The 25680-nt window shown below is 46.8% G+C and overlaps 1 protein-coding gene and 1 long non-coding RNA gene across 14 annotated transcripts in view; one reads left to right on the top strand and one right to left on the bottom strand.

The window, feature by feature from the left end:
- Window positions 1-649: 649 nt before the first annotated feature.
- NIM1K (NIM1 serine/threonine protein kinase) overlaps window positions 650-25680 on the bottom strand; it is a 63848-nt gene continuing 38817 nt past the window's right edge. For 7 of the 13 annotated variants that reach the window (XM_072824709.1, XM_072824710.1, XM_072824713.1 and 4 more), the window contains exons 2-4: window positions 16410-17427; window positions 3728-3996; window positions 650-1424 (exon numbers count right to left, since the gene is read on the bottom strand). In XM_072824709.1, the coding sequence (XP_072680810.1) occupies window positions 675-1424; window positions 3728-3996; window positions 16410-16701 (1311 nt within the window). In that variant the 5' untranslated portion in view covers window positions 16702-17427 and the 3' untranslated portion in view covers window positions 650-674. Of the gene's footprint in view, window positions 1425-3727; window positions 3997-12706; window positions 12863-12957; window positions 13340-13447; window positions 13594-15445; window positions 15702-16409; window positions 17428-17806; window positions 18086-24560; window positions 24701-25680 lie in introns of those variants that run through there. The other 6 variants (XM_072824719.1, XM_072824720.1, XM_072824721.1 and 3 more) reach the window with 6 other exon arrangements.
- On the top strand, window positions 12410-25304 carry LOC140632568 (uncharacterized). Its single transcript, XR_012030162.1, has 2 exons — window positions 12410-12904; window positions 24154-25304. It is a non-coding gene; the product is annotated as an uncharacterized lncRNA (long non-coding RNA).

Genomic DNA, 25680 nt, shown 5'->3' on the forward strand with positions numbered 1-25680 from the left:
AGCACCTGACGCGCTCACGGGGCACCTCAGGCACCACGCGAGGCCGAGGGCCCAGCACCCTGCTTCTCTGCCCGGCGCCTCACTCCTCCCCGGGATCATTCCCCAGAGAAGCTCCTCCGCCTGGAGCCTGTGCCCTGCGCTGGCAGGAAGCCGCCTTGAACCCCTCGCTGCCTGCTGTGCCCCTGGCGGGCTCTCCAGGGTCACGGATCGTCATCTACTCAGAGGGACCTTCCCTACTGGTTCCACACAAAGGAGCAAGCCTCTACTCTCACATCCCCGATTTGCATGCTCCGTAGAGCATCCCTCACTATCTGATGGTTTTCCTTAAAAAACGTTTTTTTCCACCAGTGCCTTCCTCCAGCCCTAGAATCCCCTGCACAGGAGCGCAAGGGTCCGGCCTCTCTCACGCTTTGCTCTTTCCTTGGCACCTTGAACACTTCCTGGCCCTCGGCAGGTGCTGGATAAATAGTCCTTGATTAAATAAATGAATGAACGCTAGAGTTGGTGAATAAGACAGCAAATCTAGACAAATTTTTTTTGGGGGGGAAATGCAGATCTTCAGTTTATAATTTATTTAAAAATTACAAAAGTGTCTCCACCCAAGTTGTCCATGAAAAAAAAAAATTAAAAGCAGCAACAATGCTCTTGGTGAATTACCAGGAGTTTAATGCAATTTATAAAATTGAACAGAATTTAGACGTCTGTCTTAGGCCTCTGTAGACCCGGGACCCTTTCTTTAGGTCCCTTTCCTTAGGGTCCGGGAGTATCATTATCGGGACACTCTCCAAAGCCTTTCTCCTTTGGACTCGGTGTAGAATGATCCGATAGACTCCTGTGATGGAGCTCCGGGCGTCTCTGGCCTGGTTGTTCCGGATGTGCGCTTCTGTGATACCCAAGTGTTCCAAAGTGCTCTTGACCTCATTTTCTTCGTCTTTGAGGGTGCTGGTTTCGGACAAATGTTTGGGATCCAGCTGGAAAGGCTCCAAAGGGGTGGGGTACGGCACCCCTTGCATCCACTCGTTGCTCATGATGGAGTCGATGCCGTGCCGGTCGGTGGGCACCGGCTGCAGGACGCCCCGGATGAGGCGGAGGCAGGGCCCCGACACGTGGGGAGGCACGCTGAACGTGCCCTCCAGGATGCTCCTCTTCAGCTTGGCCACGGTCTCCGCCCGAAAGGGCATGGTGCCAGTCACCATGAAGTACAGAAGCACCCCCAAGGCCCAGATGTCCACGTAAACGCCGACGTAATGCTCGTCTCGGAAAAGCTCGGGCGCAGCGTAGGGAGGCGACCCACAGAAAGTGTTGAGCATTTCGCCTTTTTTGCTTACTGTGCTGAATCCAAAATCACCCACCTTCACGCAAGTATTACTGGTATAAAATACGTTTTCTGCCTTCAGGTCTCTGTGAATAATTTGGTTCTCGTGCTGCGGGAGGAGACGTAGGGAAAAGTCATCACTTTCAAGGTATGACACTAACGGAAAGACCAATGCGTGGGTTGCTCTGAAACAGGGAGATGATGATGGGGTAGTAGCAGGAGTTCAATGCATGTCAACCTAAGTCACATCTGCAGGCCTCCAGAGCTGCCCTGTCTTCAAACCCTTGGCACACATAACAGCCACACCCCCCCCAAAGAGACCAAAGGTTCTGTTCTTCTGTGGGGCAACAGCTGGAGTTTGTCCCACCCACATGAGACTTGGATCTTTCGAAACTGAATGTTCTCAAACAGTAACCTTCATGTTTGAGGCCATATATGGGTTTTTCTGGCTGAGCAATCTCTTGGCAAGGACCATCCCCAAGAAGGTTTATTTTTTTTTTTAATTTTTATTTATTTATGATAGTCACACAGAGAGAGAGAGAGAGAGAGAGAGAGAGAGAGAGAGAGAGGCAGAGACACAGGCAGAGGGAGAAGCAGGCTCCATGCACCAGGAGCCCGACGTGGGATTCGATCCCGGGTCTCCAGGATCGCGCCCTGGGCCAAAGGCAGGCGCCAAACCGCTGCGCCACCCAGGGATCCCTCCCAAGAAGGTTTAGAGGCCTCCCCCAACTTTTCAACCACGCTCTTTTGTGTGTGTGTGTGTGTGTGTGTGTGTGTGTGTGTGTGTTGGGGGGGTGCTCCTTTATCTTTGCAGAATTCAGTAGAAGTTAGGAGGCTATATTTGGTAAGGTTCTAGAGCATGTCCCACCCCCACTCTCACGATCGGGATGGATCCAGACAGACCATCTTGGGACCCCTAACCTCCTTAGTCCCAAGAGATGGTTTAATGTTACTTCACTGGGCTTCTTGGGGTAAGAATCCAGGCTTGGGAGCCTGACGGCTTGGTTAATTCTAGGTTCAACGATACCAGTTGTGCAATGTGTTTTCTTTCTTGGTAAAATGAGAGATCGAGAGCCATCTCACGAGACTGCCGTGAGAACGGTGTTCGATGCTGTATCTGCAGGGCCCAGCAAGGCCCTGCGCACAGTAGGTACGCTCGGGAATCCGGGTCTACATCCGTGATTCACCAGCCCTCTTCTCAGAGACCAGAGAGCCGGGAGGAATGGCAGGGGCAGAGGGCTGCGGAGGACTCAGCCTGGGTTCTCTTCTGCTCTCCCACCCGATTTTTTTCCTACAGAGGATGAGGAAGACTCTTCCCATCTCTTTGCTCAGTGTGGGTGTCGCTTACTCCCTGGCCCTGGGAAAGTTCGCGGCAGCATAGGGCCACTTAAATGGCAACGCTTGGCACCACACGTCTGAAACACCCACTGCCGTTACAGTCGTGCTCTTCTCTCTTGCTCACTTTCTCCCCCTCCCCTTCTCTCTCCTGATGCCTGTCTTGGGTCCCCAGGTCACTAACTTCCCTGCTAGTAATTTGGGAAGCCACTGACCCCAGCCTTGCCCCCACAGCATTCAGTCAGAGAATGAACCAGAAACAGCCTCTCAGCTCATAAAGACCCCCAGGCAAGTGTCTCTTTTCTGCCAACTGGACTGAGACTGTACTGGGTAAAGAGGACAGCCCAGACTTGTAGACTAGCGGAGCCATAAGGGTGGTGGCCAGGCCCATGTGTCCAGCCCCTCTGTGTTTGTGGCAATATGGCCAATGGCGGAGAAGGCACAGGAAAACCAGTTCTTGAAGGAACTGGGGTGGGGGGTGCTTTAGGAGTCCAGATTTACATAATGAAATAATCAGAGAACTAAAGTAAGAATGACATAAGCAAGTGTTAATCTGCTGAGCACCGAGGCAGCTAGAGCTGGGGGGATCTACCGATGGAGAGAAAGATCTGTGTGAGCTGATGTGAGATTGAAGAAAGTTCCAGAGACAGACAGGACTGAGTGGAGTCGTGAAGTGTGGAAAGGATTTGGAATGAGACATAATAAGAGGGGAGAGAGCTTCCTACACACACAGGTAGGTAGCCAGGGCCAAGAAGCTGCGAGGAGCCAGCTCTCCTGCTGTGGAGGGTGGGTGGGGAGAAAGGCCAGAGCCGGGGACTGGTGAGGGTGCTCCTGCTATGGGAGCAGCTCTGCCAACTTCCCCAGAAGCCAGGGGGCCGCTATGTCACTGGAGACCCCTGGGCACTGCTTTAGAGGCTATGAGTGTGATCAAATTCAGACTCTGGATTCTCCCAGAAGGGACTCCCGTCAGCCCCTGCAGGACGAAAGGCCTCTGGGATGCTCGGACATGGGTGAACCAGAGCCCAGGCTCCCACCATGGGTGATGTGGGAGCAAAACTCTTCCTCACCCCCACTCACCATGTGCTTCACGGCAGACACAATCTGGGAGAAGATGAGCTTGCTTTCTGGTTCTGAGAGCTTCCCTTCGGTGCTAATTTTCCCGAAGAGCTCCCCGCCCCCTGCATACTCCATCACCAAGTGGAGCTTGGACAGGGTCTCCACGACTTCGTACAGACGGATGATGTTGGGATGGTGCAATTTTTCCATGCTGGAAATTTCACGGGATAGTAGCCTTTGGGTTTTCTGGTCTAACTTGGTCTTGTCCAGGATCTTAATGGCCACCTTTTCTGGGAGGGAAAAAGTCAAAGGATATGCCAGTGTTCATAGGAGCACAAAAGCTTAGAACTGCGAGGGACCCAAACTGGCCCCTTTATTTCACTAGACACAGAGGGTAAATGGCCGTTCCCAAGCTCACAGAGCTCGTCAGTGGTGATGACAGCCGTTCTTGAGTGGCTGTCAGTGCTCATCCCTTGGATCAGTGTGAGTCTTCCAGGCACAGACTTTGGTGCCCACTCCTACCTTCCAAGGAAGATTCAGTTTGATGATCTTTACCCAGTTTTCTGGATCAAGTTAAAGCTTCTTTGCTTAGCCCAGAAAACCCTTCCCATTCAGACCTAACCCACCTCTTCTGCCTCATAACCCCTGGCCCACAGTTCCCAACACCCCATGCATGGCTTTAATCCGTTACACAACTGTTTGTTGTTCCCTGAAAAGAGACTGAACACCCAAGCCTGGGACCTTTCCTCCCCCTGGATCATTTCCTCTGCCTGGCTCGTCCCTGCTTCCCTGCTCTAGGACATCCGGGTTCTGTGTATTCTCTGTACTGTGGTCTCAGCACACTGTTGACTCCTTGTCTGTTGCCCCTCCTGCCCCTTCCCTTCACATTTTGTCTGACTCTGTCAGTGCCAGGTACATGATGCAACAGTACAAGCCACAGTGGCACTTGGGGGGCAGGGCGGGGCGGGGGCAGTCACCAGCAGACTGACCAGGCCGTGTGATGCTCACCGGGAGTGAGGGTTCTCTGGTACAGATTGTTCTGGACTGTAGTTTGCGATTATGTATTGACAGCCCTAAAAATAGTGCATGTTTTGGCCCAGCCATTTCACCTTTGGCAATTATTATTTTAAAAAACATTTTATTTATTTATTTGAGAGAGAGAGAGAGCAAGAGAGAACACAAGCCAGAGGAGAGGCAAGGGGAGAAGCAGACTCCGGCTGAGAAGGGAGCCCAGTGTGGGATGTGATCCCAGGGTCTGAGCTGAAGGCAGATGCCTAACTGACTGAGCCACCCAGGCGCCCCTCACCTTTGGCAATTAATCTTTTTTATTTACTTTTTTTTTTTTTTAAGATTTTAGTTATTTATTCATGAGAAACACACAGAGAGGCAGAGACACAGGCAGAGGGAGAAGCAGGCTCCCCGCAGGGAGCCCGATGTGGGACTTGATCCCAGGACCCCCGGATCAAGATCTGTACCAAAGGCAGATGCTCAACCACTGAGCCACCCAGGTGCCCCCTGGCAATTAATCTTAAAGAAATAATCTGACACATGTAGATTTCTGTGCTATTGGGAACAGCATCCAGCAAGAGAGATGGGTTTAACCGAAGTGTGGTTCCTCTATCTCTATGACACTACACCATGCAGCTATCAAAATAATGGTGCGGGTCTTTATTTCTTGAAATGAAGAGATGTTCAATGTAGAGCAAGTGAGAAAAAAATACAAATATCATTTGCATACAAAAAAAATCTGGCAAGTTTTGCATCAAAATATTTAGAATAGTGATTTTATTAATAAGGAGATTATGGGTGGTTTAAAAAAGTTATTTTTACTTATCTGTATTCTCTAATTTTCCTGCAATTAATTTACACAATTGACAGCAATTATGTAATAAAAATGGTTAATGTCTGAAAATGATGAATCTACTCCAAAGTAAAACAATTCAGTTTTTGCCTCGAATTGGGACCAGACTTTCGATTAGGTAAGAAAAAAAATTTCCAGGCAAGTAAATGGGAAACCAGGGTTGCAGGGCCCCTGTGACCCACTTGCAAACAACTGCCTTGAAGAATTTTAGCACCGTGGGTGTGGGCACGAAAACAGATGGGGCTGCTTGCAAGTAGAGCGTTGTCGGTATATAAAGTAGGCCCATTAGGGCTTCTGGAATGGAAAGGGGCAGGGTCCACTGGCCTCTGATGTGACTACTCTTGCTCTGGTGGAGGCGATACTAGGGAAGGAGGAGCCCAGCCATAAGGGAGCAGAATCCTTGGGGTTTATGTGACCTCTGCAGGCAGCGAGCCCCAGGGACAGGGTCACCACCGCCAAGCCCGATGCATTTGGCCTCCCGGGTCCTGTGTCCGCTACCTGGCAGGCTTCAGGCTGCAGATTCACTCCACCTGCTTACCAGAAATAGAAACTTCGGGTCTGGCAGCCTGCTAGGTGAGCTGCTCTTTTAAGGGTGAGAATAAAGGGGATCCCTAGGTGGCTCAGCGGTTTGGTGCCTGCCTTCGGTCCAGGCATGATCCTGGAGTCCCGGGATCGAGTCCCACATCAGGCTCCCTGCATGGAGCCTGCGCCTCCCTCTGTGTGTGTCTATCATGAATAAATAAATAAAATCTTTAAAAAAAAAAAAAAAAAGGGTGAGAATAAAGAGCTCCATCCCTTAATCGGGCAGACTGCCTGCGGGAGGGCCAGCTGCTGTTCCCCCACCAGAGCCGACCCAGACTTCTGGGAGGTTCTGGGAGGTTCCGTGAGGACGCATGTCCCCTCTGCCATTCACTGTTGCCCACATTGCAGGCCCCCGATGACCAGGTCGTGGTGCGGTCAGGCTGCTGTTACAAACCTCCCTGGAGCACAGACCTCCCTGGAGCATAGTCCTCGTCTTATTTCATTTTTCTTCTTTTTGGCTGGTTCCTGGCAAGGCTGCCCTCCCAGGGCCTGGACCCAAGAAAGGCAGGAGAAGGGCTGCAAGGGGACGAGCTTCCTTAAACCCTGTGCCCTGGGGACCCTGGGGTCTCACTTCTCCCGACCTGCTTCCTCCACTCTGCGTTCAATCAGATTGTTGCCATGCTTGGTAACATAAATGGGTAATCACAGGAAACATTTTTAAAAGCCCTGGTATTGGGGCATCTGGGTGCCTTAGTGGTTGAGCATCTGCCTTTGGCTCAGGTCATGATCCCAGGGTCCTGGGATTGAGTCCCACATGAGGTTCCCCACAGGGAGCCTGCTTCTCCCTCTGCCTGTATCTCTGCCTCTCTCTCTGTGTCTCTCATGAATGAATAAATAAAATCTTTATGAAAAACAGAAAAAAGCCCAGTATTCTGAACTGTTGCCGAGTGGCAGGAACTGCTCTTCCATGAAGAGCTAGGTCTCCACATCCACTCTTTCAACAAATGTTCAGTGAGTACAAGCGAGTACCTACTAGTACAAGCGAGTACCAGGCGATAAAGAAGACACCGTTCCTACAGTCCAGCGAGGGACAAAGACTTTGAAAAAAGCCCAGATGACGAGTGTAGCACTGTGAAGGAGGAGTACAGATAGAACAGAGAGGCCTCCCCGGGAAAGGACACTGTGAACAAGAGGTGGAGGAGGGAGGCCCAGCACGTGGCTGTGGGAGCAGCATGAGTGTTGGGCCTGGGCGAGGGACCGTGTGGGTGTGTGTCTGCGGACTTGAGAGGGGCCCGCTGTGCTGACACAGAGACTTAGGGGAGTGGGTCCACACCAGCCTGGGGTTGTAGGCAGGGTCGGAAAACCCAGGGCCTTGGAGACTGTTTTAAGAAATGCAGCCTTTATCTGTAGGAGAGTGGAAGATGGTTTTAAGGGAGAGTGTGATCTCTGATTTCCGTACCAGAGTGAGTACTCTGGCTGCACTGTGGGAAATTGATAGAAGGATAGGCCTGCGAGCAGGCGGGTGGGTAAGGAGGGGACTATGGCAATCCCAGATTGAGGACCCTCTTGGTGCTGGCAGATGAGAGAAAGTGTAGACACATTTGAAAGTAACCCTCCCCTTTCTCCAAATCTAGTGAAGAGTCTGAGGGCAGCAAGCTTACTGCAAGGCAATAGGGAGTAGTGGGGACTATGGAGTCTGAGGAGTGCATGCCCTAGGGCAAACAACTCCAGTGTTGTCAAATCTGATTTTTTCAAGAGAAGCCAGACATCTGAATTTATGCAAATGTTCCAATCACTAAGTGTCAGCAACAAATTCAAAATTTTAAACCTAGATTGGACCAAGCAAAACATGTCTATGGGAGCAAAGGGGCAAGGGAAGAAAAGAGACCTTAGAACACAGAATATTGTGTAAAGAAATTTGCCGTGAGAGGAGCTGAGACCTTCCTTCCAGACACATAGCTAGGCTGAGCCAACCTTACAGCGAGAAGCTGGGAGAACAGATAGCAGGTCCTCCTGCTCCTTCCTCCGATCCTCTGCGAGAGACCAAAGCCAACCGGAACCCAAAGAACTAAGGAGACTGGCTGTAGCCCGGGGCAGAGAGCAGAATGAGGGGTGGAGAGTGGATCTGGAGAGGCAGGTGGAAGGTCTCTGGCTTACAGGCTAAGGGTGTGGGAGGCAATGCAGGCATAAAGGGGGTGTACCCCTAGTCTGGCGATCAGGGAAGACTTGGAAGGCTCTCCCTGAAATCTGACTGTTAGAGGAAAGTAGATGGGGAAGTGATGAGGGTAGGTTCTAATGGTCAGGATGTGTAGGAGAGAAGGAGAGAAGGTCTTGAAGCAGGAAAGACCTTGATACTTTAGGGTATTGGTCTAAATACCTTTTGAGGGACAGCCCCGGTGGCCCAGGGGTTTAGTGCCGCCTTCAGGCCAGTGTGGTCCTGGAGACCCAGGACGGAGTCCCACATGGGGCTCCCTGCATGGAGCCTGCTTCTCCCTCTGCCTGCATCTCTGCCTCTCTCTCTCTCTGTCTGTCATGAATAAATAAAATCTTAAAAAAAAATTGGCTTTTGATTGGCTTTATCAATAAATATTTTTGAGCACTACTTTTATATACATTTACAAATTATATACATGTACTACTAATACAGACATTTTAAATATATATAATCATAGAAATGGAAAAGATAGGACAAATAAATATAAATGGAAATTCTAATATTGCCTTCCCTCATCAGTGAATTATCTTGCGCAATTCTTAGGGAATGTGCACCCTACTCTGGAGACCACTCAGACCCCCAAGTTGCTAAAATTGATGGTCATTTCTTAGGCTTTATTCCTCCTCCTTGAAACACCTTTGTCACTTGGTTTCCAGGGCAACACACACTCCTGGCATTTTTCCTATCTCTCTTTGGTTATTATTATTATTATTTAAGATTTTATTATTTATTCATGAGAGACACAGAGAGAGAAAGAGGCAGAGACATAGGCAGAGGGAGAAGCAGGCCTCCCAAAGGGAGCCTGATGTGGGACTCGATCCCAGGACCCCGGGATCACAACCTGAGACACCCAGGTGTCCCTGTTTTTTTTTTAGTTATATATTTTTATTTTTATTTTTTTTTTTATTACCGAAGCATAGTTGAGTACGATGTTATGTTAGTTTCAGGAAGACCACATAGTGATTCAGGTTCCACACATTCTTAATGCTCACCTCGGTAAGTAGTCGCCGTATAACATTATTACAGTATTATTGACTATATGCCTATGCTGTGCTTTTCGTCTCTGTGACTTATTTTATAACTGGAAGTTTATACTTCTTAATTCCCTTTGCCTATTTTGCCCATTCCCCCACTCTCCTCGCCTCTGGCAACCATCAGTTTGTTTTCTATATTTATCTATTTTTAAAGATTTACTTATTTGGGCAGAGGGAGGAACAGAAGGAGAGAGAGAGAATCTCAAGCAGACTCCCCACTGAGCACAGAGCCTGACACAGGGTTCAATCATGACCTGAGCCAAAATCAAGAGTTGGATGCTCAACTGACTGAGCCACCCAGGCACCCTGTGTTCTCTGTATTTAAGAATATGTCTGTTTTGTTTTTTAGATTCCACATATAAGTGAATCCCATGGTATCTGTCTTTTCTCCTGCCTCTTCTACTTCCAAGGCTGTGTCCTTCTCATCTCCGTAGCCTCTGGATGTTGGCTACCTAAAGGCATAGTCCTTGGACTCCTTCCCTACAATCATTTCCTCAGTGATTCCAGATGCATAAGCATGTCCGCCTACACGACCTTGTCACTTAGTTGTTAGTTTGGGTTCCACGTGAAGCAGAGCCTGAGGCAGGGATTTAGGTGTAAGTAGTTTACAAAAGAGGTAACCTAGGAAATACAGGCACAAGAATAAGGAACAGAGATGGGAAAGACGGCCAATAAATAGTGTGTTACCAAGCAAGTTACCAGTCAGTCCTGCTAAATGTTACTCTGCCTAAATATCACAGGAGCCTGGGGTATTTATACATCAACTACTGCCAGTGATTGGTGGTTGGCTGCTCTGGGGGATATCAATTCCCTCTATTTCTGGCCTCCCACGCACGCGGGAAGAGCAGGCTCCAGCAGCCAGAGAAAGCCCAGAGGCAAGGAGACGGAGAACCTGGCATGGGGAGGTCAGGCTTGCATGCCCCGAGGTGGTAAGGCGCTGGGAGATGTGGGTGAGGCACCCATGGCCTCTGCCACGGAAGTGTAACAGATGTGTAACAAGTATGCACGACATAACACGTTCAATACTGTGCTCCTGATCTCCGCCTCCCCAAACCTGCTCTTCCTCCAGTCTTCCCAATTTCAGTAAATGGAAACTCTATTCTTACACTTGTCCAGACCAAAAATCTTTGAGTATTTGAATCTTCTTTTACATTCCACTTGGAATCTGTCAGCAGATCCCGTTATCCCTACCTTCTAGATACAGCCAGAATCCAGCCACTTCCGAGCACCTCACCCCAGCTGCCTTCCTGCTCCAAGCCACCATTGTCTCCTGCCTGGATAACTGCAGTAGGCTCCTAACTGATCTCTCTTTTTCTGCCTTTGACCCCTCGCAGTCTATTTTCAACAGAGCAGCCAGGGTGATCCTATTAAAGCATAAGCCAGATCATGTCACTTCTCTGCTCCCTCAAAGGGCTCTAGTTTCACTCAGAGGAAAAGCCAGAGTCCCTCCTGTGATATGATGACCCCACACTATCTGGTGGCTGCTGCCCCTGGCCTCACCACCCTGGCCATTCCAGGGCCAATACCGGCGCACTCTCTCCCTAGGCTGGCCGTCCCCTCTGCTCAGCCACCTCTCCCCTACATCTGCAGCCAATGACTTTTTTCTTTCAGGTCAGCGATCACCCTCCAGGAAAGATGCTCTCTCTGAAAAAAAAAAGAAAGAGCTGAAATCAAGAGTTTGATGCTTAACAACCTGATCCACCCAGGTGACCCTCTGTCACTTCTTTAGTTGAGATGGACATGATCATTCATCTGGACCTGAGACTAACATTTTTTCTGGCTTCTCTGACTTTTGCCACTCCTCAACTTCAATTTGCTTTCCTCACTGAACGCTGATCATATTAATCACTTGTATTAATTGCCTGCTAAAAGTTCCTCAGTGACTCCCCAATACCTAAATGACAAACCCCAAAGTGCAAGAAGACTCTTCATGATCTAGGCCCTGCTTACATCACCCTCTGGGTCCCCGTGGTTTGGTTTCTTTTGAATCTCCAAATACTCCCCTCACTGGCTCATACCTCCATGCACTTCATATATCTCAGGACCTACCACCAGGCCGTCCTGCTACATGACCCTCTCCTGCTGCCCTCAGGCACAGCACGGCACACCCTTTGGCCTTACTCTGCAGCAACACTTACCAATCGCATCCTGTCTCCACTACCTACCGCCAGTTCCTAACAGGTTGGAGCTGTATCACATTCATCTCTTTAAGGCCCAAAACAAAATGTGGGCACAGGAGAGGTAATTATATTTTTTAAAAAAGGAAGGTGTGTGGGGTGGGCGGGGGGACATGATGAACTGATGCATAAATAAATTGGGAAAAAAGAAAGGCTCTAGAAATGTGAGACTAGGGTGACAGGAAGACCAGGGAAGAACAGGTCAGGGAGGGCAGCAACAGAGGAAGGAATGGGCACCTCGTGGCCACATTTACTTTTGTTTGTGAAAGCAGATGGAACATAAAATATTCAGAAGCTGAGTGTATCATGTCTTTTGTGAAATTTCTAATCAGCTTAAAAGGGGACTCATAGCTGTCCTATCAGCTTGCAAGGCCCAGGGGAATCTGAGCTGTTAGCTATAAAAATAAACTCCAGCCAACAGAGGCCTCTCCTGGAGTCTTCTTTCTAGAGATGCATCCATAACAGCTGGTGCCCTTTTAAAACTACGTCCTAATTGCTGCTCCTGGCACCCAAACCCTCTGCTTTCCTGGGAATCCCTCCATTGTCTCATCTAGATAGTCCACATTTCCTAGAAAGCCTGATGACAATTCTGGGCTGTTTGGCTTTTGTACAGGAACCACATTTATACAATTGTCATCCATGTTACACAATCTGATATGGCCGGGCAGTGGGACAACTGTTTGGAATGCCCAGCGTGGCTTTCTAAGCCACCCACTGATGAATCTCCTCTTTCAGAGGTAAAGAGTTTGGAGGTATGTGGCAGCTAACTTTCTATTCCATTTAGCTCGGGGTGGCCAAGTCCTCCAGTCCCTAAGAGATTCTACTTCCTGGTACCCGAGCCACCCTTTTCTTTCCTGAGCCCTCACACCTGTTGGCATCTGGGCTCCCTGCTCCCCCATTCCACCCCCTTTTTCAGCTGCCTTCATTGTCACCTTCCTGCTCCCTCCTAACTATGGGGCTCACTGAGGGCAGAACCATAGAAGAGAGGTGGGGTGAGGCTCTAGGATCAGGCCACTATGGGATGGGCCTACAAGTGAGGTCTAGGATTCACTTTTAGGTTGCTCAGTGACCTGCCATTAGCATTTTCTGTTGCTTAACTTTGCTGGTTGAACTGCCTTTCTCACTGCCTGTGCTTTGGGCCTTCCTCTCTCTTGTGTACATATGTCCCACAGCCAGAGGGTAACACCGAACCTTTGACAGCAGGGCTACACTGCAGCGGGTCGGCAGTGAGGAGAGCATGTTGCTGAGGCCACTGAGGCACCCAACTGGCACAGCAGACAAATGGCATGTTCTCTGGAACTCAAGGAACTGGAATCAGTTAATTTTGCCATACGGGAGATGAGAAGCCTGTGACATTCGAGAAGGAAATCACATGAATCGAAGTCATGGGTGAGTCATCTTTCTCCTGCCCTCCTCACTGCACAGCCTGACTCCAGACTCACTTTCTTGCTTCTGGCCTGTGCTGATTTCTCTACTCTGCTGGTTATTATCTCGAGGGCAGATGTGTCCGTTGATTTGCTGTGTTCTCTATCCTCCCCTCTCAGAGACACTAGTTAGGACCTCAGGCTCTGCTGACACGGTTGTGGGATGCGAGACCCTAGAGGCCGCAGCTGACTTGACTTGGGGGTGCCCTTGAGCTCCGCGGTGGCCTGTCCTCGGTTGGCTAGGGAGCAATCACATTCTCTCTCTTTAAAATGTGAGCTGGTGCAGAATGACACTAGGGGATGGAGAGGGGTAACAATGCTGGGAGACCATAGAGATGGGGGACTGGCAACCACCATTCTTCGCCGTGAGTCCTCTGATAACTTTGCAGAGGAAGCCACTCTGCGGAAAGAAGTATGAAGAACACTTTCATCAAGGGAAGTAGAAATGAGAAACCGTGAGGCCCCAGATAAAAAGAGGAGATGGAGAGGGTCATATCTCGAAACTCACTTGCTTCCCTGCTGTGGGTGCCCAGGGTTCCCCTGCCCATGATTCACCCCTTTCCACGTGAGCTCATTTGAGTAGGCTTCTGTTCCGCGAACCCAATGCTGTGTGACTCAGGAGGCCCAAAGAACCCAGACTTCTTTGACATCAGGCTAGAAGGAGCATTTAATGAATACTTACTGTGTGCTCTGTCTAGGCACATGGTAGACATTTGTTATATTTTTAAATTTTATTCATGAAGAAATTGAGGCACAGAATGATAAAGTAACTTGTTCAGGGTCACACAGCTAGAGTTGGAAAGACTAGGAATTCCCCCCAGGTCTCACGGATTCCAGACCTAGTGTCTTCCCACAGTATTTATCGCATGACCGTCTGCTACTTAGAGAACAGCTCTCACCGAGCCAGTGGGCCGGAGAAGGCCCGAGACCGCGGGCTGCCCCATGAAGCCGTGCTGCCTCCCGAAATTGGGAGGACTGGATGAAGTCGGTGTTTCCCAAAGTGGAGCCTGCACCATTCATGGGGCGCCGACTGATTTTCCTGCAGAGAAACTGCCTTAAATAGCACTGAATCACAGCCCAGGAACAATCATTCCTGTTTGAGTTATTCTTTAATTCTCCCAAGTAAGGCAAAGAGAAAGTCTCAGACTGGTTGTTGGAGTGTTTTACTCTCTATTACTTGGCGATCTTCCTTGAGAACTTTTCGAAAGTTGCTAAGTGAGTAAATTTGAAAAGTTCTCATCATACGCACAAGAATTTATATAAAAATTTATATAAAAAATAATAAAAAATTAAGTGTCCATTATATGTTTTTACCATTACCTTCTATTCATAGCAAGTGACACTAGTTTTCATTATTTAAATAATACATTTCCTTTTTTCTCTAAAGACTATTCTTTTAAAAAAAAAAAGACTATTCTTAAAAAAAAAAAAAGATAATTTATTTATTTGAGAGAGAGTGAGAGAGCACAAGCGAGGGAGAAGGAGAAGCAGGCTCCCCGCCAGGCAGGGGGCCCCACATGGGGCTCAATCCAAGCACCCTGGGATCATGACCTGAGTTGAAGGCAGATGCTTAACCGACTGAGCCACCCAGGTGCCCTACATTTCCTTTTGAAGCAAATTTATTTAAGTAAAAAACAAAACAAGTTGTACCAATGAGTGTGCCATGTACTTTGTGTATGTTAATTCTGATTTTCCAACAATTTTAAGAGAAGAATCATCTCTATTTTATGGCTGAGGCAACTAGGGACCAAAGAAGTGCCTCATAAAGCACTGATCCAGGACCTGAAGCAAATGTGCCCGATCCCAAAGTGCCTGTTCTCTCCACTGCCCCACGCACGCTGCCTCCTCACCCTTGGAATCTAACACCTGAACGCACACTCAGGAAACAGCTCAACGTTGGCCTTTTGGTTGGACTCTGGCCTCGTGGGCTCTCTGCTGCGCTGGACATGCTCTTGTTTCTGAGCACCTCTCTCGGGTTTGTCTTTCCCCACCTTGTCCTCTTTCTCCCTAATCACGTCTTCTATCTCAGGTTCTGAACCTTCCTCTCCCTGTGTCTTACACCTTGGTCTTTCATTCTTGCTCTGGCACCACCAAAAGGCAACACGTGTCCCAATTAGATTCAGGTCACAGCACTCAATCTACTTTTGTGGGTAAAGTCAGCACTTGTCACTGGCCATATTGTGTGAGTGGGGGTGCGGAGGCTCACAGAAGTACTGGCATGTAGTGGGCTGAGTACGGTGAGTGGCTGAGATGTGAGCATGTGGACCCACCTGGACACTTGGTCTCCGAGTAAGATGGATGGAGACTTGGAGCTCCAGTGACTTGGGAGTATGAGTGCCTCCGTGTATGTATATGTGGGTGCTTTTTATGTAGGGGCCAGATATTGGGTTGGGCCTGAGGGTTAGAGAAGAAAAGAAAACAAAAGGCAACTCTAATATAAGAAAAGAGCAGCACTGAGATATGGTAGCAGGTGAGAAATGTCAGTACAGGTGAGAAATATACTCGCCAGGACAGGGAGGAGTCTGTGGGCCTTAGGAAGTTGGTAAATGATACTAAGTTGCAAGTGGTCTTTTCCTGCCTTACGCCTCCCTTCTTACAATCTCCAGGCTTCAGCTAAGTTACAGGTGGCACAGGGAAGTGCCCTCACTGGGCTGGGACAGCAAAGGGCAGCTGGGCGCTCTGCATCGGTCCTCCCTGAGGCCAGAGCGGTGGGCTTTGCTGGTCTGGGGTCCAGAGCATCCGGAGCCAAGCCAGCGTGGTCTCTGGTAGAGAGCAAAGAGTCAAGCAACCGTGAGAAGTAGTAGTACGGAGTAGACCGGAGCAGAGAAGTCCTGAGATCAAAAGCCATTTCCCCAAATATAGCAGGAGGAGCAGCCTTGGATGAGGAGGGGAGCCTGAACTCTGCTATACCCCCTGATAATAGTGACCTGGGAGGTCTCCTGTGTATCAGTACTGACACATGCACATGCACACACACACACACAGACAATTTTAGTATATGTGCTGCCGAAGCGAGCACTACACACACAGACAGACACATAGACACACAAACACAGATGCACATACACAGAAGTTACAAATAAGGACTTGGAAGATGAGTTGCCTCGAACCAAGCCACACTCCACTCCACTTCTCCAAGGCCTAACTGGAGAGGACAGGGCCCCTTCAACGTTGAGTGAATTCATCTACACCATAAGCAAGAGAACGTTTAGAGTGAAAATCTTTCGAGATTGAACTGCTGAAACCATATTTAATTTCTTTGGATCTCAGGTTCCCTCTCTGGTAATGTAAATAAAAATACTGACCTCACACGGTTCCCGAGAACACTAACCGAGGTCAGGATGGAAGGTGTGTGGCACAGCGCTGGCGTCCCATGGGGCCTCCTTCACCCACTGCCCTGGCCCTGGCCTCCTAACCCTTTCCCCTTGTCCCAGTGCCACAGGAGGGGATCCTGGAAGCTCAGCGCCTACCTTTGGTTAGGGAGTGAATCCCCAGCTTGACCTGGGAGAAGTTCCCACTTCCAATTTCTCCTCGGATTCGGTAGAAGCCGATCCGTTTCCCCAGCGTGATCTCTCTCACCACCTTCTCGTCTTGGGCCATGTCCTGCGTCAGCTTCTCGAAGGGCGTCAGCTGGCGGGGCTGCCCCTCGCCGTCCTCCTTGCTGCCCTCCGTCTGACAGCCGCTCTCCACGCTCTCCCGCCGGTCCCACCTGGCATAGTGGGGGGTCACCAGGCCGCCTCCATTCGCGTACACTGCAGTCATCGTCCACGCGGGCTCACATGTCCGGCCCGGCCAGAGGCACCGATGGGAAGGCAGGCAGGGTGCGGGGCGGTGCAAAGGGCCCAGGGGTGGGAGGCGGGAGTTTGGGCCTGCGGGAGCCCCGGGAGCGGGACAGGTGGCCCGCGGAGCCAGGGGGCCCCCCCGGTGGCTTCAGTAGGAGGAGGGCAGAGGCCAACAGGCCGGCAGGGCCTGCGCAGCCAAGCCAAGAGCTGCCCCCATCACTCGGGACATTTCACACTTGCCTTCACGGCGCACTTCCCAGCTCTCCCCGTCCAGGCGCGCTCACAGCCAGTTACCATAACCACTTCCCTGCTCAGCCTCCAGGAGCCCTCTGGCCACCCATGCGGTCTGATGCTCTGTGGTGGGCGGCTGGTCCCAGGACAAAGGCTCCAGTTTGCTATTTCCTTTGATGGCTGGAGGATCTTTCACACTGGCCTGTGAGAGCCCCTCGGAGGCCCCCGGGGCCCTGCCGCTGGCCTTCTGCTCTGACCTCCTGCATTTTGCACTTCTGCTGGCGAGTAGCAGGGCCCCAGGGACCCAATGATCTGGACCCCAGGAAAAGAAGAAACTTGCAAATCAGCCTTCTGGTCACAAGGGCTGCCCGAGAAGGATTAAGTCCCTGCAATGTCACTTTAGCCGGCCTTTATTTAGATGAGCCTTCCTCTAAGCCGTGAGCTGTCTCAAAAATTTGGCAGGTGCTGATTCATCCTAAGAAGAGAGAATAAGAAAATTTATTAGCCTATGCTAATGTACTGCACAGGATTTACAACGAACATGAAACTGCCTTGTAAGCATTGATCTAAAAAAAAGCACCACACAAATTTCAGTTGTGACTATCAGTGGTAAATGCTTGATTGTATATGATTTAGTAGGAAGAAAGTGAACATACACTCACTCCTCGATCTACATTTTAGAAAAGCCCTCACAGCCTGTTAATATTTTTAGCCATACTATTTTTCTGTTTCTTGACATTAAGGAAAATATACATATTGCCTTTAATTGCTTTAAAGCCAGACTTTTAAAATAATAATACAGTACTAATGATGATAAAGATTTCCTATTAATATCAGTTTTCCAAAATCCTTACATTGATTCAAATAACAATGTATTCTATTTCCTGTTACACTGTATGTTCTTGCACAATTTTTCTGATAATGGTTGTTCCCACTCTTTATGTGCCATTCCATGATAAAGGCTAATTTTTCTCCCAGGCTTATTTTCTGTGTATTTCTGATCGGGTATTTGCCTCCAGGCCAGTCAGCTCATTCTGAAGGTGCAGAAGCCAAGGGTAATGTTGCAGGAGGGCTAAGTCTGTGGCCTCCTCAGTAAAGCAATACGGTCCAGCATAAACATCTTCAGGACTTTTCCTCCTGCAACGTACAGTAAGAAATAATCACTTTCTCAATTCCCACAGCATGTTGTGCATTTTCCATCTCCGTGAAAGTGGGCACTGGGTTTAATTCATCTGTATGTCTTGTTCCCTTCCTCACTCCCTCAGCACAGAACACAATGTCCTACCTAAAGAGTGTTGAATTTGATTTTTGGATTTGAGAGTTCTGAACCAAAACCTGTGTGAACATGAGAGATTGCTTTGGAAATGTGAATTCTTTTTTTTTTTTTTTTTAAGATTTTATTTATTCATGAGACAGAGAGAGAGAGAGAGAGAGGCAGAGACATAGGCAGAGGGAGAAGCAGGCTCCATGCAAGGAACCCCACGCGGGACTCAATCCCTGGCTCTGGATCATGACCTGAGCCAAAGGCAGATGCTCAACTACTGAGCCACCCGGGTGCCCCAGAAATGTGAATTCTGATTCTGTTTGATGATATCACATTATTACAATTAAGTACAGAGATGTTTCTATTATTATGCTATGTGTGGGGTTGCCAAATAAAGATAAAGATGGGAAAGTAAACTGCCGCCCAGCTCTGTTCCTCTTTTTGGACAGTGAGGAAGCTGGAAGATCAGGGATAAAGGCGTAAAAGGGGCCAGGCATTAGTAACCACACACATCTCTAGGTTATAGTCTGATTAGGATGTTTTATTATTTTTTTAAAGACTTTATTTATTTATTCAACAGAGAGAGCAGGTGCTACCACGAGCAGGGGGACAGGTATGAGGGAGAGGGAAAAGAAGGCTCTCTGCCAAGCAGGTAGCCTAACATGGGGCTCGGGGCTTGATCCCTGCACCCTGGGATCATGACCTCAGCAGAAGGCAGATGCTTAACCAACTGAGCCACCCTGGTGCCCCTGGTGAAGACGTTTTAAAAGATGTCTTTAAGATAAAAGATCTTTAATTAGGTTGAAGAAAATCTAGTCACTGGTTCTTTAGCTTTCTGGGGTCACATACTCTTTTGAGATTCTTGGGGAATCTATGACCCTATTCCCCAGAAATAAAAAGCATGCGCACACAATTTGCATCCAATTTTAAGGGGCTAACAGACCCTTTGAAACCCGACCTCAGAGTAAGAATCTCTATGAAGATCAAGTGGCACTAGGTCTCCTCAGATCCCTGGCAGAAAGTTACCACACAGATGAGAAGAGGAGTGGCATTAATTATAATTTGGAAATTATAATTCTTTAGCTTTACCTATATAAAGAGAGTAAAGACTTTAGACAGGAAAGCAGTGCTGGCCATCTCATGTTCCAGCAGGCTGTATGAAGAACTTCTTGGCTCTGTGTCCTTCCTGGGCCTTTCACACAACTCTGGGCATGCCTGTCTCGCTCGGGGTGCCTCACCACTGCACCATCTCTGCACCTCACCTACTTGTACCCCAGCTAGACAAGCACCTGGAGAGCCAGGACCTGTACCTTATCCCTCTATCTCCCAGAGCTCAGCATATTGCCTGCCACTTATCTATCTGATAAACGCTTGATGAAGAAGGAATGAATTAATATACCAATTTATCAACTGTCGCATTTGGGTATGATTTAGTAGAGGTAATTTTTTTTTAAAGATTTTATTTATTTATTCATGAGAGACAGAGAGAGGCAGAGACACAGGCAGAGGGAGAAGCAGGCTCCACGTAGGGAGCCTGACGTGAGACTCGATCCTGGGTCTCCAGGATCAGGCCCTGGGCTGCAGGCGGCGCTAAACCGCTGTGCCACAGGGGCTGCCCTGCTCTCTGACTTCTCATGCTTGGTCAGGACTTTCTGCTTTTCTGGTTCCCCCATTCTCCTGATTTGGGCTCTGTTTCTTGAACTCCATTCAGGCCAGGGATTTACAATTGGGTTTTGACTCGCTACCTTGATTAACTTCAGGTGCCCCCAGGAATTCCTCCCTTCTTTCTTCCTAATACAGGATTAGGCACAATTATCAAGTGTCAGGCTTTATCTTGCACTATATACCCTCTACCTGCAAATTAAATTTCTTGCACAATGGCCTTGAAACCAATTGTCTTGCCTTAGTGGCTAGGGAGATAGTTAATCTTCTGTTTAGATCAGATAAAGGAGTTTTGGCAATTTTGAAAACGTTGAAGTGGGTTTGTATTGAGGATGAACTCCAACTTGTTGAAACAGGTAGCAAGCCAACTGGAAAATTTGAACCCCTAACTCATCCTACTCCAAAATAAGTTCCAAATAGGTCACTTGAGCAAATGTAAAACAAATGAAACCATAATATACTAGAAAAAAAAAAAGAAATTTTTTTATGATTTCAGAGAAGGCCATAAAAGAAAACATTAAATTTGACTACATAAAATGATAACTGTTTGCCAAAAGGTATCATAAACAAATAAAGCAAATTATTATTATTATTTAAGTAGGTGCCATGCTAGGCATGGAGCCCAATGTGAGGATCGAACTCATGACCCTGAGATCAAGACCTGAGCTGAAATTAAGAGTCAGACGCTTAATTGATGAGCCACCCAGGCGCCCCAAATAAAGCAAATTAAATGATAAACCGGTAGGAAAAGCTTTCCAACACATGATAGACAAAGATCTAATTTTTAGATAAGTGATTTTTGCAAATTGATTAGAAAAATAAAGTATCTCCAAAGAAAAAAAATGATAACATGAGCAGACATTTCACAAAAAATACAAATGGCTCTATAATATAGAAAAAGATGTTCAACCCCACTTACAACCAAAGAAATGCACATGAAACTACACTGAAATTAGATTTTTTACCAATAAACTTGGAAACTACAAAGAAGTTTTAAATAATGCACTAGTAAATCTTAAAAAAAAAAAAAAAGCATTAAAACAGGGATGCCTGGGTGGCTGTGTGGTTGAGCCTCTGCCTTTGGCTCAGGGCATGATCCCACATCTGGCTCCCTGCAAGGAGCCTGTTTCTCCTTCTGCCTATGTCTCTGCCTCTCTCCGTGTGCCTCTCATGAATAAATAAATAAAACCTTAAAAATAAAAGAAACATTGATAATGCACTGGTGAGAGAGGGTCTGGGGAAACAGGAACTGTCATTATTGCTACTGAGATTATAAATTGGTACAAGTGCTTGGAGGACAATTTGGCTGTAACTAGTAAAGCGCATGCATACATACTCTTTGCCTCAGTGATTCCACTTCTGAGGTTAACTCATGCACACTGCATAAAAATATACCTATTTCTAATATGAGGATCGTTAGATTGATATTCATTAATGCATTGCTTTGCAGCAAAAACTAGAAATTTTTTATGTGGCTATCAAGAGGGAACTGGTTAAATAAATGATAATATGTACATAATGGATTACTATGCACTTTTGAAGAAGAATGAGTTACAATATCCAACATATATGGTTAAGAGATTGGAAGAGTGTATATAAATGTGGTATCAGGAGTGTAAGAGAGGAGGGCATCCCTAAAGAATTGACAATAATTACTGTATCTAGGGGGGAAAGAATTGGACTGGGGATCAAAGTGACAGAAAAGTGTACTTTTCACTATTTACTCTTTTAACTGATGTACATTTTTTCCATGTGCATGTATTTACACTTAGAAAATCAAAAATATGTAATGTGTTGCAATCTTACACAATAATCTTGCTCTATTGGATTGCTTGTAAAGTCAAAACATAATTAGGAATTCTGACTAAATACTGAAAAATTTATACTTTCATTTATTTCTACTTCCTTCCAAAAATCCACAATATGAATAGTAGGAAAAAGGGTATAAACTCACAAAAACAAAGAGAATAAAAGAAAGGAGAGCAGCCCAGTGAAATGTCAACATGTTTCTGCAGGCTTGGAAAACAAATTGAGGAGAATGAGTAACTTGGCAAAGACGGTGACAAAAACTGCAACATCTGAATGCTCAAAACACTTCAAACTATGAGAGACCAAGTACCTCCATGTATGGAGGGATGAAGCAGACCAAAATACAACAGGAATTGTTTGAAATATGGAGCGGTAAGAGCAGGAGCCCCTTCTCAAAGCCAGGTGGTTACTTTCTCCTCCCACTCACAGGGCCCAGGACAGAGGGTTTGGTCGGACTCTGGGTTCTGGGATCCCTCCTTCCCTTTTCTCTGTACCCCTGCACTCTGAGTTTTTAGAATGGAGGGAAATAAGTATATAATCTTCAGGCAGGGGATTCCTCTTTTTTTTTTTTTTTTTCCCTATTGTTTTTTATTAAGTAAAAACTATCCCCATTGTGGGGCTGAACTCAGGACTTTGAGATCTAGAGTCACATGTTCTACTGACTGAGCCAGCTGGGTGCCCTGGATTCCTCTTTTGGATAAACCTAATAGCTCTCAAGAGAAAAGATCTCCGGAAACCAGTATTTGCAGATTCTTCAACACAAAGGCCCCAGGTGTGGGGTTCACTTGCAGCCAGGGGGCTTCCAATCAGATTCTAGTGCCTCCTGCTTTGAATGAATGTCCAATTGAGAAGCACCACCTGAGGAAAGGTTCCAAAATGAAAGAAACCGCACTCAATCAAAACAACCACTGAGAAGAACTTGAATGAAACAGCAAGCAAGGCAGGAAGCAGAAGACTGAAGAAATGATATTGCATCTATAGAAACAAGGACAAAATGCTAAAACAAACACACACAAACCCTCAGAGAACCAAAAAGAGCTCTTTTCTAAAGTGAAATTAAATCATTTGATTGAACATTTGTAAAAAAAAAAAAAAAAAAAGAAAAGAAAAAAATCTAGAAGACATGAACAATAGAGGAAAAAAGGAAGAAAATTAGCTGATCAACTCAGGAAGTCCAACATCTAATTATTAGAATTTCTAGAGTCACACTATTGTGTCCCCAGTAAAATGAGACATGGTTCCTATTTAGATTCCTATTGTACTTGAATTTCCAACAAAAAAATTTTTTTAAAGATTTTATTTATCCATGCATGAGAGACACACACAGAGAGAGAGGCAGAGACACAGGCAGAGGGAGAAGCAGGCTCCATGCAGGGAGCCCGACATAGGACTCCATCCTGGGTCTCCAGGATTCCACTGTTGGCCTAAGGCAGCGCTAAACCGCTGAGCCACCGGGACTGCCCTGAATTTCCAACAAATTTCAAAAGTAGTAATGATTCTCAGTCCAATAGAATAAAAAAAATAGAAGAAAAAAATCTAATGGAAAGATAAATCCCATTTGGGTATGTGTATAATGAATACTGTTTGCATTCGTAATCTTTTCCCCTAAGACTTTTCTTAGATGTTTGGAAATAGATGTCCTGATTACAGGTTGTGGGGTTGCTATAAATAGCTTCTATCTAGATTACTTTCTAGTAGTGTCCCCGAAACATCAAGTTACATCATGCAAATGATGGAAATGATGACATACCTAATTGCAGATGAAATCCCCCTTTTCTCAGAGACATTTGTTGGGGGTTTTACTTTTTGCCCTTTTGATTTTGTAAATGAGAGCTTAGAAACCCAACCAGCCAAAAACATGGAGTCACATCAGTATAGATCAAAGCTTCTGGAGGAGGCAGGACCATCCTTAATTATTAGCTTACTGTTGCTGAATAGCAATGCATTAAATAAGATGAAAGAAAACAGAACTTCCTTAAGTAATTCATTCTCTTGACTTGCAACCCACTGTGAAGAAGAGTATATCAAAGAAAACCATCTGGCCTTTATTCTCTTTGTCTGAGTTTAAATTACAAAATTTCTGAGCAAGGCTTTCAGACAACCTTTTCACTGGCTGGCAAGGGCAGGCAGGCACTGGTTTGCTTAGAGGAAAAGCTGGGTTGTCTGTGTGGCAACGAGATGCAATGATAGACAAATCCCATGTAATTCTTTCTCAGGCATGGTGCACCCTCAGGGAGAATCTTTAACAAATAGGCTTCATTTAAAAATATATTTTACCACTTAAAATCATTTGCACCGTCTTAGCTTTTGGCCTTAGCTCTTTATTTCTCAACACACATCAAGATCTCCATGGGGGGCAGTTGGGAAATTTTGAAGCAAGTGGAAAATCAAGGAGAACTGGGTGTGCCCTAGCAATGAATAGAGGGCTGTTCTTAACACTATCTCTCACTCTGCTTGACCTTACAGGCTACTTTTCTGGCCACTCAGCTTCGGTGTCCCCCAATCCACTTATAACCACCATCCATGGCCAATCCACCCAGTCTGATGACTTATTACATCAGCTCTTCCCACATGGAGTTCAACTTCCCTTGAGGTTTCCTCAGCCATCAAGGTCAACTTCAGCCATCAAGGTCACAAACTCAAATTTACCTAGAGGGCCACGCAGGTGTTCTATGAGGCTCAGTGCATTGCCCATACCTTGCTTAATGCCCATCCCAAGCATGAGGAAGAAGCCCACACTCAGTTCCGGCCAGAGTAGCCACATTAGAATGCAGGCTTATTTCTGTCTGGCCTTTGTTTAAAAACAGCTGGAAATCAAGTTTTTGGTGAACTCTCTCAACTTTTAAATGGTAGATTAAAGATTTAAAAAATACCGTGTGGCCAAGTGAAACTGAACCATCAGGCCAGATTTGGCATTCAGGTTGCCAATTTACAGAGTCGGCTCCAGGTTTTCTAGGAATATCTCCTGAAGAAAAGGGGAGGGTCATCCAGAGGTCCACAGTCGAGGTCACCTGGGAGAGGCACATGTGATACCACTCAGCTATCTGCATTCGTACCTTATAGTCTTGTGATATTTAAAGCACACACTCATGCACATGCACGAGTCTGTGTTTTGTTCATTTGCTTGTTCAATTCAGTGTTTATGAAACACGGTCTGTGTTTTGTTCATTTGCTTGTTCAATTCAGTGTTTATGAAGCTTATTTAACCATCTAATTCATTCTCACAGCATATCTGTCATTGGCATTTTTCTTACAACTCTGACCTCAGAGTTAGACAAAGCTATAAAATACTCAACTGTCTATTAAATATCTGTAGGAGTTTGGGTCCCAAGAAGATTAGTGAAACTATTCAGTAGAGAATAGAAACAGATTAGTTGAGTTTAATCCACAAATGTGGCAGACTGGCTGGGAGATGCCTGCCTCTGTGACATCTAGAATGACATAGTAGCTACTTAGTGGTCAAGTATCTTTTAACCTTGGGAGGATTTATTGTCAAAACCAGAGATGTTTAGGAGACTTAAATCCCATAGTATTAATACTTTTGTTGTGATGATGTATGAAATTGGTATTTTATATACTTGTAAAGAAAAATTAACAGAATAAAGTGACAAAAAGTTTTGTGGTTCTAGTTTTACTTATTTATTTTCTTTAAAATATTTTATTTAGGGGGATCCCTGGGTGGCTCAGCAGTATAGTGCCTGCCCTCGGCCCAGGGTGTAATCCTGGAGTCCCAGGATCAAGTCCCGCATCAGGCTCCCTGCATGGAGCCTGCTTCTCCCTCTGCCTGTGTCTCTGCCTCTCTCTCTCTGTCTCTCATGAATAAATAAATAAATAAATAAATAAATATTTAAAAAAATAAAAGATTTTATTTATGAGAGAGAGAGAGAGCACACACAAGCAGGTGGAGCAGCAGGCAGAGGGACAGGGAGAGGGAGAAGGAGGCTTCCCACTGAACAAGGAGCCCAATGCAGGGCTCAATCCCATAACCCTGGG

This window comes from Canis lupus, chromosome 4 (genome assembly GCF_048164855.1).
Source record: "Canis lupus baileyi chromosome 4, mCanLup2.hap1, whole genome shotgun sequence".
NCBI classification, from domain to species: Eukaryota; Metazoa; Chordata; class Mammalia; order Carnivora; family Canidae; genus Canis; species Canis lupus.